The sequence below is a fragment of the Delphinus delphis genome, chromosome 8 (assembly GCF_949987515.2).
Source record: "Delphinus delphis chromosome 8, mDelDel1.2, whole genome shotgun sequence".
Classification (NCBI taxonomy): Eukaryota; Metazoa; Chordata; class Mammalia; order Artiodactyla; family Delphinidae; genus Delphinus; species Delphinus delphis.
Window position 1 is genome coordinate 32,301,836 of NC_082690.1, and position 16,082 is coordinate 32,317,917.

The 16,082-nt window shown below is 38.1% G+C and overlaps 2 protein-coding genes across 3 annotated transcripts in view; both read left to right on the plus strand.

The window, feature by feature from the left end:
* Positions 1–2,021, plus strand: part of FOLH1 (folate hydrolase 1) — a 65,479-nt gene extending 63,458 nt beyond the window's left edge. For both annotated transcript variants that reach the window (XM_060017207.1, XM_060017208.1), the window contains exon 19: positions 131–2,021. In XM_060017207.1, coding sequence (XP_059873190.1) covers positions 131–320 — 190 coding nt within the window. In that variant the 3' untranslated portion in view covers positions 321–2,021. The remainder of the gene's footprint in view (positions 1–130) is intronic.
* A 6,949-nt stretch (positions 2,022–8,970) lies between these two features.
* On the plus strand, positions 8,971–15,779 carry LOC132429000 (tripartite motif-containing protein 64-like). The gene is made up of 5 exons (XM_060017206.1): positions 8,971–9,381; positions 10,543–10,638; positions 11,328–11,578; positions 14,127–14,227; positions 15,286–15,779. Exons 1-5 carry the CDS (start codon positions 8,971–8,973, stop codon positions 15,777–15,779), a joined length of 1,353 nt encoding a protein of 450 aa, XP_059873189.1.
* The last annotated feature ends 303 nt before the right edge of the window (positions 15,780–16,082 follow it).

Sequence of the window (16,082 nt, forward strand, 5' to 3'; positions counted from 1 at the left end):
AGATTGAACTTGTAAATTTAGTTGACAAGTAGCAATTAGAATTATACAATCCACGAATTGTAGAATGTCCCTGTTTTTTCCCTTGTATATATAATTCGAGCAACTGATAGCAAACTATTTTTATCAACAGACATGTCATCTATGCTCCAAGCAGCCACAACAAGTATATGGGGGAGTCATTCCCAGGGATCTTCGATGCTCTGTTTGATATTGAAAACAAGGTGGATCCTTCCAAGGCCTGGGAAGAAGTAAAGAGACACATTTCTATTGCAGCCTTCACCGTGCAGGCTGCAGCAGGGACTCTGAGAGAAGTAGCCTAAGAAGTTTCTTTGGGGAACACGTTGAATTAGTATGATGTATCACTCAGAAAGAATCATGTTGGATGTACAGATAAACTGAAAAATAAAGTTATGTACATATATATACATATATAGATACAGATAGATACATATATCCACCTTGGCATTCTTTTTTCTTCTCCATATAGATCGAATAAGAAAGATGGATGATTTTTATTCTGTAATTATAGAAAGTTATTCTGAAGTTGGACTAAGTGTTGAAATTAAGAACAGAGTAAAATTTTAATACACTTATGTGGCATTATCAGAGAGTCATGTCTAATTCAGCACTTACAAAACTACTCCTGTCACTGCACATGTAGAAAACATCAGTCTGTTATTTGTTGTGTATTTTTAGAATTTTTATAAATAAAATTGTACCATGTATATTTTTCTAGGACTTGATTTTTTCACTCACTTTTGACATTTCATCCATGTATTATTGTGGCTGTAGGTCATTAGAGTCCACTGACATAGAGCATTCCCTTGCATTGATATAACACTTATGCATTAGCATTCAGTTAAGACAGAGAAACCACACAGAAACATAAACAGAGAAAGTTAATGTAAAGAATGATTAATTACAATAGCATTGGAGCAATGAAGTATTGTCTAGTAAAAGGTGAAAAGAAGTTTAAAGAATATAAGAATTACAGGTACTTCCCTGGTGGTCCAGTGGCTAAGACTCCACACTCCCAATGCAGGGGGCCCAGGTTCGACCCCTGGTCAGGGAACTAGACCCCACGTGCCGCAACTAAGAGCCCGCGTGTCACAAGGAAGGTCCTGTGTGCCTCAACTAAGACCTGGCACAGCCAAATAAATAAATAATTATTTTTAAAAAAACAGAATATAAGAATTACAGATATATGGAGCAATCACTGTCCCTTGGATTGAGGACTGCAGGAACATGTAGATGTTTCCTTAAAAATAAATTAGGCCATTGTGTAAATCCAATCAAAATGATTTGAGCTTGTGTTTACACCTAAGATAACCTAATCTTCTCTAACGTACAATATCCTAAGAAAAGTCTAGTCTTTGGAAATTCTACAAAAGGCCTAAAGAATACAATTCACAGTATCCAGAAAATAAAGAACTTCACTGGTGGACATTAAGATGCCAAGTACAGATGCCAATTAGTCCTCTCTTACAAAGCAAACAGACTGGCTGATTTTGACAACTTTCCCTCTAAAATTATCATGAGACTGTTTATAATGCTCATCTATTGCTATGGAATTTGGAGATAGTGGGTTCCAATCCACCCTCTTTTCCTAAGACTGCTTGAAATTGTTCTGTCACCTGAGGATTTGAAAACAATGTGTCTCCCATGTAATAGGTGGTTTGTCTAATTACATAATGCCTAATAGGGTAGCCACATGTAGATATCAAGCTCTTGAAATGTGACTAGTTTGAATTGAGCTGTGCTGTCAGTATGAAATGCATGCTGGACATCAAAAACTTAGTATAGAAAAAAGAATGTAAAATAGCTCATTAATATTTTCAATATTATTTATATTTTTAATGATAATTTTTGAATATATTTAAGTATATTATTGAAATTCATTTCAAATGTTTTTAATTACCTTTTATGATGTGGACACTAAGAAGTTTAAAAATACATATATGGTTCAGATTATATTTCTATAAAAATTTTATTATTATTTTATTCTTTAAATCTTTTTTGCATTAAGCATTTCAGTTGTATTTTATTAAATCTTGTGATTAATGTTTTGAAAAATTGTTTTGTGTTTGCCTTATCTTTCTAACTACACAGTAAGTTTTCTGGGGGAGAAGCCTCAGCTATCTTGTTTTGGTTCACCTACCATACCTGAAAGGCAAAAGTAAGTGTTTCATATAGACTGGATGATTGTGTTGAATCAATTGAGAACACAGGTAGTGAAATGCAATACTTTATATATCTTTAACACCTTTAGTTTATAGACGTATCTTTAAATAAATTTCAACAAGTTTAAATAAATATTTAAACTTGGTGATTGACAACTCAGAGTTATATGTAAATCAAAAACTATGGGGAAAAAAAAGAGCAAAAATATTATGGTCTCTCAGAAACACAAATAGGGCAACCTTAGTCCAGTTTAGAAGAGATTATTGCATTTATTCATTTTATAAGAGACAATTTGTTACCTGGAGTTGATTCACATTATAACTTGTGGTCTTGGAGAGTGATCTGTGCTCGCACACAGCCTTCTTGGTGGCGGCAGCAGCAGCCTTAGCGTCTCATGCCCGTCTCTGGGGTCCCCGCTGTTAGCCGCGGCTCTCGCCCATCTCTGGAGTTTCTTTAAGCAGCGCTCTTAATCCCCTCTCCTCGCGCACCAGGAAACAAAGAGGGAAGAAAAAAATCTCTTGCCTCTTCGGCAGGTCCAGACTTTTTCCTGGACTCCCTCTCTCCCTGAGCTCCAACCGAAGCCCGAGCCTCAGCTCCCAGCCCCGCCCGTCCCCGCGTGTGAGCAGACAAGCCTCTCTGGCTGGTGAGTGCTGGTCGGCACCGATCCTCTGTGCGGAAATCTCTCCGCTTTGCCCTCCGCACCCCTGTTGCTGCGCTTTCCTCCGAGGCTCTGAAGCTTCCCCTCTCCGTCACCTGCTGTCTCCGCCTGCGCCTGCGAAGGGGCTTCCTAGTGTGTGGAAACCTTTCCTCCTTCACAGCTGCCTCCCACTGGTGCAGGTCCCGTCCCTATTCTTTTGTCTCTGTTTTTTCTTTTTTCTTTTGCCCTACCCAGGTACTTGGGGAGTTTCTTGCCTTTTGGGAGGTCTGAGGTCTTCTGCCAGTGATCAGTGGGTGTTCTATAGGAGCAGTTCCATGTGTAGAAGTATTTCTGATGTATCTGTGGGGAGGAAGGTGATCTCCGCATCTTACTATTCTGCCATCTTCCTCCTCTAATGAGAAGATAAACAAAATTGATAAACCATTAGCCAGATTCATCAAGAAAAAGAGGGAGAGGACTCAAATCAAAATTAGAAATGAAAAAGGAGAAGTTACAACAGATACCGCAGAAATACAAAGCATCCTAAGAGGCTACTACAAGCAACTTTATGCCAATAAAAGGGACAACCTGGAAGAAATGGACACATTTTTAGAAAGGTATAACCTTCCAAGACTGAAACAGGAGGAAATAGAAAATATGAGCAGAAAAATCACAAGTAATGATATTAAAACTGTGATTAAAAATCTTCCAACAAACAGAAGTCCAGGACCAGATGGCTTCACAGGTGAATTCAATCCAACATTTAGAGAAGAGCAAACACCTATCCTTCTCAAACTCTTCCAAAATATTGCATAGGAAGGAACAATCCCAAACTCATTCTATGAGGCTACCATCACTGTGATAGCAAAACCAGACAAAGATACTACAAAAAAAGAAAACTACAGACCAATATCACTGATGAATATAGATGCAAAAATCCTCAACAAAATACTAGCAAGCAGAATCCAACAGCACATTAAAGAGATCATACACCATGATCAAATGGGATTTATCCCAGGGATGCAAGGATTATTCAATATATGCAAATCAATCAACATGATACACCATATTAACAAATTGAAGAATAAAAACCATGATCATCTCAATAGATGCAGAAAAAGCTTTCAACAAAATTCAACACCCATTTATGATACAAACTCTCCAGAAAGTGGGTATAAAGGGAAGCTACCTCAACATAATAAAGGCCAAATATGACAAACCCACAGCAAACATCATTCTCAATCATGAAAAATTGAAAGCATTTCCTCTAAGATCAGGAGCAAGACAAGGATGTCTACTCTTGCCACTATTATTCAACATAGTTTTGGAAGTTTTAGCCACAGCAATCAGAGAAGAACAAGAAATAAAAAGCTACAACTTGGAAAAGAAGTAAAACTGTCACTGTTTGCAGATGATATGATACTATATGTAGAGAATCCTAAAGATGCCACGAGAAAACTACTAGAGCTAATCAATGAATTTGGTAAAGTAGCAGGAAACAAAATTAATGCACAGAAATCTCTTTCATTCCTATACACTAATTATGAGAAATCTGAAAGAGAAATTAAGGAAACACTCCCATCTACCATTGCAACAAAAAAATAAAATATCTAGGAATAAACCTACCTAGAGAGAAAAAAGACCTGTCTGCAGAAAACTATAAGACACTGATGAAAGAAATCAAAGATGATACAAACAGATGGAGAGGTATACAATGTTCTTGGATTTGAAGAATCAATATTGTGAAAATGACTATACTACCCAAAGCAATCTAGATTCAATGCCATCCCTATCAAATTACCAATGGCATTTTTACAGAACTAGAACAAAAAATTTTAAAATTTGTATGGAGACACAAAAGATCCCATATAGCGAAATCGGTCTTAAGGGAAAAAACAGAGCTGGAGGAATCAGACTCCCTGACTTCAGACTGTACTACGCAGCTACAGTAATCAAGACAATATGGTACTGGCACAAAAACAGAAATATAGATCCATGGAATAGGGTAGAAAGCCCAGAGATAAACCCACGCACCTATGGTCAACTCATCTATGACAAAGGAGGGAAGGATATACAATGGAGAAAAGACAGCCTCTTCAATAAGTGGTGCTGGGAAAACTGGACAGCTACATGTAGGAGAATGAAATTAGAACACTTCCTAACACCACACACAAAAATAAACTCAAAATGGATTAGAGATCTAAATGTAAGATTGGATACTCTAAAGCTCTTAGAGGAAAACATAGGATGAACACTTTTTGACATCAATCACAGCAAGATCTTTTTTGATCCATCTCCTAGAGTAATGGAAATAAAAACAAAAATAAGCAAATGTGACCTAATGAAACTTAAAAGCTTTTGCACAGCAAAGGAAACTATAAACAAGATGAAAAGACAACCCTCAGAACGGGAGAAAATATTTGCAAACAAATCAATGGACAAAGGATTAATCTCCAAAATATATAAACAGCTCAATATTAAAGAAACAAGCAACCCAATCCAAAAATGGGCAGAAGACCTAAATAGACATTTCTCCAAAGAAGACATACAGGTGACCAAGAAGTAAATGAAAAGCTGCTCAACATCACTAATTATTAGAGAAATGTAAATCAAAACTACAGTGAGGTATCACGTCACACCAGTTAGAATGGGCATCATCAGAAAATCTACAAACAAATGCTGGAAAGGGTGTGGAGAAAAGGGAGCCCTCTTGCACTGTTGGTGGGAATGTAAATTGATACAGCCACTATGGAGAGCAGTATGGAGGTTCCTTAAAAAACTAAAAATAGAATTACCATGTGACCCAGCAATCCCACTACTGGGCTTATACCCAGAGAAAAGCATAATTCAAAAAGACACATGCACCCCAGTGTTCATTGCAGCACTATTTACAATAGCCAGGTCATGGAAGCAACCTAAATGTCCATTGACAGACGAATGGATAAATAAGATGGGGTACATATATACAATGGAATATTACTCAGCTATAAAAAGGAACTAAATTGGGTCATTTGTAGAGACACGTATGGACCTAGAGACTGTCATACAGAGTGAATTAAGTCAGAAAGAGAAAAACAAATATCATACATTAATGCATATACGTGGAATCTAGAAAAATGGTATAGATGAACTGGTTTGCAAGGCAGAAATAGAGATGCAGACGTAGAGAACAAACGTATGGACACCAAGGGTGGAAAGTGGCTGTGGGTGTGGGTGGTGGTGTGATGAATTGGGAGATTGAGATTGACATGTGTGCACTGATGTGTATAAAATGGATGACTAATAAGAACCTGCTGTTTAAAAAAATAAATAAAATAAAATTCAAAAACTATTGATCTTCTTTATATTTTCACTTTAAAAATTTCTAACAAGGTCAATTTATATATATATATATATATATATATATATATATATATTTTTTTTTTTTTTTTTTGCAGTACGCGGGCCTTTCACTGTTGTGGCCTCTCCCGTTGTGGAGCACAGGCTCCAGACGTGCAGGCTCAGCAGCCATGGCTCACGGGCCCAGCCATTCTGCGGCATGTGGGATCTTCCCGGACCGGGGCACGAACCCGTGTCCCCTGCATCGGCAGGCGGACTCTCAACCACTGCGCCACCAGGGAAGCTCCCATATTTTTTTATAAGTAGTGCTTCAATTAACAAACAATAGATAATTTAGTGAAATAACATGTATGTAAGCATTGGTAATTTGATAAACTGTGATAGGTGTCAGCAAAATACAGGTAGTATGGCACTTCTGTTAAAAATAATATTCTACAGTATGTACAGCATAGTAACTACAGATAATAATACTGTAATGCATATTTAAAAGTGGTTAGGAGAGTAGATCTTAAAAGTTCTCATAACAAAAGAAATAATTTTTAACTACATGCTGTGATGAATGTTAACTAATATGGTGATCATTTCACAATAGATGCAAATAGCAAATCATTATGTTATATACCTGAAAGTTATATGAGGTTATATGTCAATTATACCTCAATAAAAAACAGTCGTCTTTATGCATTGTATTAAATATAGTTACTCACATAATTATGGTATAAATAATTACTATATTATATTCATATTAATATAAACATATACATTGATGTATATATAACATATATAAAGTATTTTGTTTAAAAGTTTTCACCAATTTTTTTTTTACATTTACCCCAAAAGAAGTCTATATTCTTTTAGGCTCTCAACCCCCTAAGATTGGGTTTTCTATATACCGAAAACCCAATCAACCATTTTCACACCTTTCTGAGTAAACTTATCAGTATTTTCCACTTCCCTTTGAAGCTATTATCCAATCTCAAGAAGTAGGTGTGGCCTCAGGAGAGTCTAACCCTTTAAAAGGCAACTTTGTCCAGGGGTGACTGCTTCTCTCAGGGGGACTGAGGGAAAGTGCAGCTACCAGGTGTTGGACAGTTCTTGTTGACCCTGATATCCACAGATTTCCAGGACGTGCAGCCTTCCAGAAGTAAGACCACTCACAGTAGACTCTGGTAAGTAAGGAATTGATTGTAAATATCTTCATGCCTATTTTCTCTCATCCAAATCCTTTCCATTTACTTATTAGCCTGCTTGGGTTTTGTCCAAGCAAACAAGTAGTTGTCTTAGTTTTTTTAAATGACCTTAATATTTAAAATATCTGTAACTAGAGCAATTGTAATATATTGATATTTGTAATATTAACATATGTAATCATTTTTATTCCATTACCTTACATGTTATTGGATGTTTTTAGGTCTTAAATGAGATTTCTACAGACATATGTATTTATGAAACACATAGAACACCTAAAATGTTCAACATAATGTATACATTTCATAGCCTTTATACAGATGAACATAAGAGTTAAATGTGTTGAATGAATTAGAATATCTTCTTGTAAAGTTCATATGCACTATATATATATATTTTTATTTAAACATCTTTATTGGCGTATAATTGCTTTACAATGGTGTGTTAGTTTCTGCTGTATAACAAAGTGAGTCAGCTATATATATATACACATATCCCCATATCTCCTCCCTCTTGCGTCTCCCTCCCACCCTTCCTATCCCACCCCTCTAGGTGGTCACAAAGCACCGAGCTGATAAACCTGTGCCATGCAGCTGCTTCCCACTAGCTATCAGTTTTGCATTTGATAGTGTATATATGTCCATGCCAGAATAAAGGCGCTGTATTTTTAAAGCCTTCAGTTTGCAGTGTAGATTTGAAAAGTGTTCAGGATAGATCCAATGAACTGATAGGGACTCCCAAGAAGTGGCATTGGTCAAATAGGGAAATATCAGAAACAAAGAGAATATGATGTTGCTTCCATTAACTACATCTTTGGAATTTCTAGTGTAGAGAGAAAATCCTCATGTATATTCAAATTTTTTCTTTGGTTTTAAAAAACAACTGATTAATTTTTACTCATTACTGTTGTAGCTTGAACATTCACTAGTTCAAAATGTGAAGTGCTCTGATGATCTGAACTGACTCCAGGAAAAATTGTTTTGCTGAACTAGAAATAACATAATTTTTTCCTTTTTTGTCTTGAAAGGAGGAGTTTTGCTATTTAAGTTGGAAGCAAACACTGAAATGTTTATAGTTTTAAGATGCCAAAGGTAAAGCCAACATTGATTATATTAAGTTTAAATTATTCTAAACAATTTTATTTGTCTTTAGAAAAGCACATCTGTCAGTTCAGAGACAGGAGACATAGAGAACATTAGCATAGAGACAAAGTGTGTGCAAGTATGGGTTCCAGTCATGGAGTCATGGAGAGAGAGAGAGACAGACAGATTGAGATTATATATGTGCTTCTGTACCAATCAGCTAATAAAAGTAACTCTGGAGTCACCATTTACCCGCTGGTCTAAGCTTTAAGCACATCCATGTAATTTAGGTATGACTGAGAACATGGTTTATTTTAAACAAAAAAGTTGCTAGGGACTCTCTTATCTAATTTTATCATTTGTATCAGCATGAACCTGTCTGTATTCACCATTTCTAGGTTTGTACTGAGGGTAAGCATATAGGTAAATTAGATAGAGTTCAGACAGACAGGACTTTGTCCAAAGGCTTTACTTTCCCTTATCAGGGCAGAAGAAAGACTTTCTCTCTTATCCTCTCTAATTCTGTCTTGAATTTTCAGAAACATGGATTCAGACACATTGCAAGCCTTCCAGAATGAACTAACCTGCTCCATCTGTATGAACTACTTCATAGACCCCGTCACCATAGACTGTGGGCACAGCTTTTGCCGTCCCTGCCTGTACCTCTGCTGGGAGGAAGACCAGACTCCAAAGAGCTGCCCTGAGTGCAGGGGACTATCAGAGAAGCCAGATTTCCAAACCAATATTGTACTCAAGAGGCTGGCTTCCCTCGCCAGACAGGACGCAGCTAAACAAACCAACAGCTTGGAGGCGCAGATCTGCTTGATACACAAAGAAGCCAAAGGACTCTTCTGTGAGGTTGACAAGACCCTGCTCTGTGGCCCCTGCTCTGAGTCCCCAGAGCATGCAGCTCACAGCCACAGTCCAATACAATGGGCTGCTGAGGAATACCGGGTAGGTGATGCTTCTAAAGCAGTTAGGAACCTACAGGCTCCTAAATCAGACAGAAAGATGAGGATAATAATGAAGTTGATGGGGATGGAGATGGTCGAGGTGGAGATTTTTCAGTGTAGGTCATGTAAGTGTATCATTTTAATGTTGTTGCCCAATTGTCCAAACGTGTGGAACTGCTGTATCCTGGGGCATGTGGTAGCACAAGGCACACTGGCTTCTGATGTGAGCTTGACGCATTCTTAGTCAAGTTATATAAAAATCTGAGTCTCAATTTCTTAGGAAATGAGAAATTTCATTTCTCTCATGGAAATGAGAGATTCCATTATCTATAAAGTTTCCCCAATTCTTTCTTTCTTTTTTAAATTTTTAATTAATTGATTTATTTTTGGCTGCATTGGGTCTTTGTGCTGCGTGTGGGCTTTCTCTAGTTGTAGCGAGCGGGGGCTACTCTTTGCTGTGGTGCACAGGCTTCTCATTGCAGTAGCTTTTCTTGTTGTGGAGCATGGGCTCTAGGCACTCAGGCTTCAGTACTTGTGGCACGCGAGCTCAGTAGTTGTGGCTCATGGGGTCTAGAGCATAGGCTCACTAGAGCACACAGGCTTAGTTGCTCTGCAGCATTTGGGATCTTCCAGGACCAGAGCTCAAACCTGTGTCCCCTACACTGGCAGGCAGATTCTTAACTACTGCGCCACAAGGGAAGTCCCCCCACCCCAATTCTTCATTATATGTTTCTGTCACTTTGATATTCAACATATTAGAATCAAATTAGATTAATGTGGAAAAATCTGACCACATCATTCAAACTCAAGATTTCTATTTTCTAAACCAGTGGTCCCCATCCTTTTTGGCACCAGTGACCAGTTTCGTGGAAGACAATTTTTCCATGAATGGGGGCAGGGAGAGGTTGGGGGGATGGTTCCGGTGGTAATGCGAGCCATGGGGAGCCATGGGGAGCCATAGGAGTGGCAGATGAAGCTTCACTTGCTCGCCCCCCTCTCACCTCCTGCTGTGCGGCCCCGTTCCTAACAGGCTGTGGACTGGTAGCGGTCTTCGGCCCAGTGGGTTGGGGACCCCTGCTCTAAATGACTGCCTTTGCTCATACATAAGGGGATGGAATTTATGGTATCATCTGTGTCGCTAAAGCTCATGGTTATTTTGCAGGAGAAACTTCTGAAGAGAATGGACTCTTTAAGGAAAATGACACAAGAAATGCAAAACAGTCTGAATCAAGAAGCTAACAAAACTCAGTTGTTAGAGGTAAGAATTAAAATATTCTATTTGTTTGCATGGAGACAGATATAATCCTGGCTTAGACTTTTAGCAAAATTCAAATTACCAGGTAAAAGATAGTGTCTTTTCCTTGGAAAGAGTAGTGGTTTCAAATGACCTATCATCAGTAATCACAATTATAACAGACCAATACAAACTAGTTCAAAGAGTGCTAGTATATGGGAAAACCAAGGCATGAAACGTATTCCTAGGCCACATTTTTGAAGATTTGAATAAACCTTCTCAGACATGGAGTATAAGACAACATTGTGCTAAGTGTGTCTGTGAAGGTGAGGAGAGGAATACAGCAGTACCTAGAGGAGAATTAGTGCATATTTTTAAAGATGCACAGTATGGGGTTTACCTAATAAAAGAATATTTAGAAAAATCAGGGAAAGGAACAAGAAAAAACAAGATTTGGGTAAGAGAGGAAATAATTGATGGAGTAAGAACCCTGAAGAATCCTCCTAGGGAGAAAAACTGGAACCCCCTCAGATGGCTTGATTTAAAAAGGAAAAAAGGCGAGAAACTTAGAGAAAGGATGGACAAGAAGGACCCTTTGAGGTGTGAGGCAGAAAGTTTGTCAAGAGCTTTCCCGATGACAGTAAGGAAATAATGTTTGACGTTTTCTGTTGAGAATGAGGATGAGTGATTCTTTGAATCCACTATCTCTGCAGAACTATGCGGCCATAAGGAAGGTGATGATCAAAGTTCAGTATCAGAGGATCCACCTGTTTCTCCAGAAGCAGGAGCAACTCCATCTGGAGGCGCTGGAGGAAGAAGTGAAGGAGACTCTCCAGCAACTCAGGGAGAGTGAATTCAGAATGACTCAACAGAAAGAAAGTCTGAAAGAAATGTACAGAGAGCTGACTGAGATGTGCCACAAGCCCGACTTGGAGCTGCTCCAGGTGAGAAGGGAGGTTTCATCCTCAGAGACAGAAGTACTATTCTGGGTACTGTTGCCATGACATTGAAATGTTACCTGCATATACTCTTATCTCAGCTAAGGGATGATGCTCCTTGACTCCCATTAACTTACTTGTCCAATCCCTTATTTCTCATAGCCTGGTAATCTTTGGGAGGTTTTTTTTAATCCTTTCACTAGCTAACATAGGACAAAATTTTTTCAGTGTGATCAGGAGTACTATCCAGACAGATTATCGAAAATCAGCAAAATTCTGTGACCAGGGGAAAGTTAATTTTCTTGGAGTAATTCTCAATACGTTGTCACTCTATTATCCCACACTTACTGAAGACATTGAGGTTTTGCCCATTGTCTAGGTAAAATTTTTAGAACTGGTAGTCAATTTCAATGCACTCTATAATTCGTTTTATATGGTTCCTTGTTTTGCTTTAATTGTCATCATAAATGGTGAGATCTCTCCTTGGGAATAGGACTGAGAAATGACTGACATTGGAAACCTGATGTTGTTGCATCATTACACAGACTCTTCCTGGCCTCCTTCCTTCCTTCCTTAATGTGCCCTGAGGAAGCTCATCATGTTTTAGTTTAAGTTCTGTTATTAAGATAGCCTCTGATTGTTCCTTAGAGGAGAATGAGAAAAACAATACCTTATTGAACAAACAAGAATAGTAAAGCAGATGCAAAAGGACAGAACTCTCATGATTAACGTGATTTTTTTTTTCATTGCAGGCCTCGGGAAATGTATTGGAAATGTGAGTGTACGCTAATGACTTTTGATTTCTGGAAAAGTTGTTGTCTTTTTGATGAAGTGGTTGGATAGTCATTCCTTGGTGCCACGGGGAATTGTTTTCAGGCCATCCCCAAAATCTAAATCCCGGGATGCACTATCCCTTATAGAAAATGCCATAGTATTTGCAGATAACTTATAAGCATGCTCCCATACACTTTAGTCATTACTAGACTACTTATAACACCTAATAAAATGTAAATTAAATGCTATGTAAATAGTTCCCACGTATGTGGCATTTTCAAGTTTCACTTTTTGGAACTTCCAGGAATTTTTTTTTTTCTGAATATTTTCCATTTAGAACCAGGGAGGAAGAATGTAGGGGAGGGATGGATTTAGAATTTGGGATTGACATGTACACACTGCTATATTTAAAATAAATAACACACAGTGGTTACCTCAAGCCATAGGGAAGAAGATCAGGATTAAAAATGGTGGTCAGGGCTTCCCTGGTGGCGCAGTGGTTTACAGTCTGCCTGCCGATTCAGGAGACACGGGTTCGTGCCCCGGTCCGGGAAGATCCCACATGCCGCGGAGCGGCTTTGCCCGTGAGCCATGGCCACTGAGCCTGCGCGTCCGGAGCCTGTGCTCTGCGACGGGAGAGGCCACAACAGTGAGAGGCCCGCGTACCGCAAAAAAAAAAAAAAAAAAAAAAAATGGTGGTCAAGGGAGACTTTAGCTTACCTATAATGTTCAAACTTTTTGAAAAGAATTTATCTATGTATTATTCTATAAGTAAAATAAATTTAACAAAAAAATAGATAACAAACAAGGACCTAGTGTAAACTAACTAAATAAATAAATAAATAAAATAAAACAGAAATTACAGATTCAATCCGTGGTTGAATCCATACATGCAGAATCCTCACACATGGATGACGAACAGTACATCTTTTGATCTATTAGCATCGTCTTTTTGGCTATTTTCTGTTTTATTTCAAAAGGATTCTAGAGGCCTTCTGATCCTTGGTCTGAGAAGTTTCCTTTTCATTTGGCTGAATTCAAATATACCTGAAAACTTTCTGACATTCTGGGCTTTGTTCCACCCACTCACCCCATCCTCTCCAGACTCACCACAGTAAAACTTAGGGAAGGGATTTTTCTGAGATATCACAGAGGAAGCACCTACACTAATGAGTTGGAAGGTGAAAATGGCAGGAAAGGGGCAAATTCCCTAATAGGAAGAGGGGCTGTGATTTTGTTCCTAGGAGTAGCACTGAATCAGCCTGTTGCATTACAGCAAGCCCCCTTGTAGGTAGGACCTCAGAGCTAATGGCTTCCTGGTGCTCACTGGAAAGTTAGACCTTCAGGACCAAGGCAGCCAGGCTGGAATTGGATTCCCTTAATGGGCTGATAAGAGCAAACACGTCGGGCTCAGTGAACTCTTCCTTTTAGACACTGAACGTATCCTTGATGACTACTTGCTGACTGCAGTCCCAAAGGCTTTGCCTGAATTTTTTGCTCTCTGTAAAATGCCCAGGATCTTTGCATCACCTGAGTTGGAATAGAGGAAGTGAATGAAGTTCAATAAGTTGAAAACTGGAGTAAAGTCTGAGAAGAATGGGGGAGTTGAAATTTGATGTAATTTATATTTAGAAAAAAGTATGGTAACTTTTTATATTCCCAAGTGTGTAGAATATAATGTATATCCAATTAACCAAAAATAGGAGAATTCTGACAAAATATCCTGGATTAAAAACTGCTTTTTTGTAATGGTCCTGTGATTAGCCTTTGACCTTGAAATGTAACTGACGTCATTTGTTACAGGACTGATTTGATACAGATGCAAAAGCCTCAGCCAGTGAACCCAGAACTCACTTCCTGGCCTGTCACTGGAATCCTAGACATGCTGAACAGCTTCAGAGGTAAGAGTCAACCTTCAGTGAACAGGACTACATTTCATTAGAACTTCTTGGGAAGGAGCCTTCTTTTATTGTTATTTTATTTTTTCTGACATGAAGGTAGTACATAACTTCCCAAAGTTGTTACATTTTTCCTGCTTGTATAGTCGTATTACAAAGATCAAGGCTGAACTTTGCAACCTATAGTTTACCGAAAATGCAAACCTAGAGATATATATTCAGTTACATATGACATAGGCAGAGCAAGAGGAGAGCAACCAGCTTGCTCATGTGGTTATAAAGAGATAGAATATTTACTTTTGTGAGTAACCATCAATATTGTGTTTATTCAGTTTATTTCACTCTTATAAAGTTAAATATGGCATTGCTGGTTTTTAATTTGTTCTGTATTACCAGCTCATTTATTATGCATTGTACAAAAAGATTTATTATTTCTAAAATCAGCAAGAATTGACAGAAAAGACTAAAATTAGCTTAGGCAGGATAATTGTAATGCTATTAGATCAATTTCAGAACAACTGAAAGGCAAGGGATATTTGAACATGGTTAGCCAGAACATCCTTTTAGAAGCTTCCAGAACATCCTTTTAGAAGCTTCCAAACTATTCATTGATGGATTTCTATCAAAATTTTGACCTTTGAAAATGTAGTAAGTAGAGACCATAGCCCAATAAATACCCACATGATAGCAAGTGCTATCTACGTGCTAGATCATATTAAAGACAAAGGACACAAGAATAGTTTTCTAAATGAAAGAAAAAGAAAATGTTTTTGGTGAGTCCTGAAATAAACTGTCAAGACGTTGACATTAAATCAGACTTCACAGAGTTCATATCTCCCTTTTTTTTTTTCTTTTTCTGTATGATTTGAAGTCTTCCTGTGTGCTGGTGAGATAGTAATGACTCTTACTCTTCATAGAAGAGCTAGTCTGAACTCCCTTTGCTGTCTTTGCTTTGTATTTCCTTGGAGGAGGGAAAATGAAAAGACTCATTGGGTAGAGAGCCTCTGCCTCTCAGGCTGTGGAAATCTCATTTGCTGACCACATTTTTGCTCTTTCTGCAGTGGATAATGTTCTGAGTCAGAAAATGACCATTCACAATGTGAGCCTTTCTGAGGATGGTACAAGTGTGATGTTTGGAGGTGACCATCACGACGTGTCCAGACAGCCCCAGATTGTGGAAAGATTTGTGGCCTGGGGAGCTGTGGCCTTCACCTCTGGGAGGCATTACTGGGAGGTGGATGTGACACACTCCTCGAACTGGATTCTGGGAGTCTGTAAAAATATCTTGACGAGTGATACTGATATCATTATTGATTCTGAAGAAGCATTTTTGCTATTTTCTATGAAGGTGAACAATCATTATACTTTGTCCACAAACTCCCCACCCTTAATTCAGTATGTGCAAAGGCCTTTGGGTAGGATTGGAGTGTTTCTGGATTATGACAATGGAACTGTGAGCTTCTATGATGTTTGCAGAGGTTCCCTCATATATAGTTTCCTTCCTTTCTCCTTCTCCTCCCCGCTGACGCCTTTCCTTTGCCTTAGGTCTCCATGAATAGTCAAGTTCCATGACCATTTAATTGATGAAATTCTTGCCTGAACAAATTGCTTTCCTAAACCTCACGTGAGGCCAAAGGATGATATCTGACTATCTCTGAGCACATTGTAATTTAATGGAACATACGACTATATGTTTATAAAATGGCATAACCATGTTGAATGTATAAATTTGTTAATTAAATTTTCTTGTAATAAAAATTTATTATGGAATATTTCATAGAGTATAATCAGTTGCTTTTCTTCTGTCATAAATAATAGTTTTATTAAAATAAAAGTTACATACCATAAAGGTCACCCC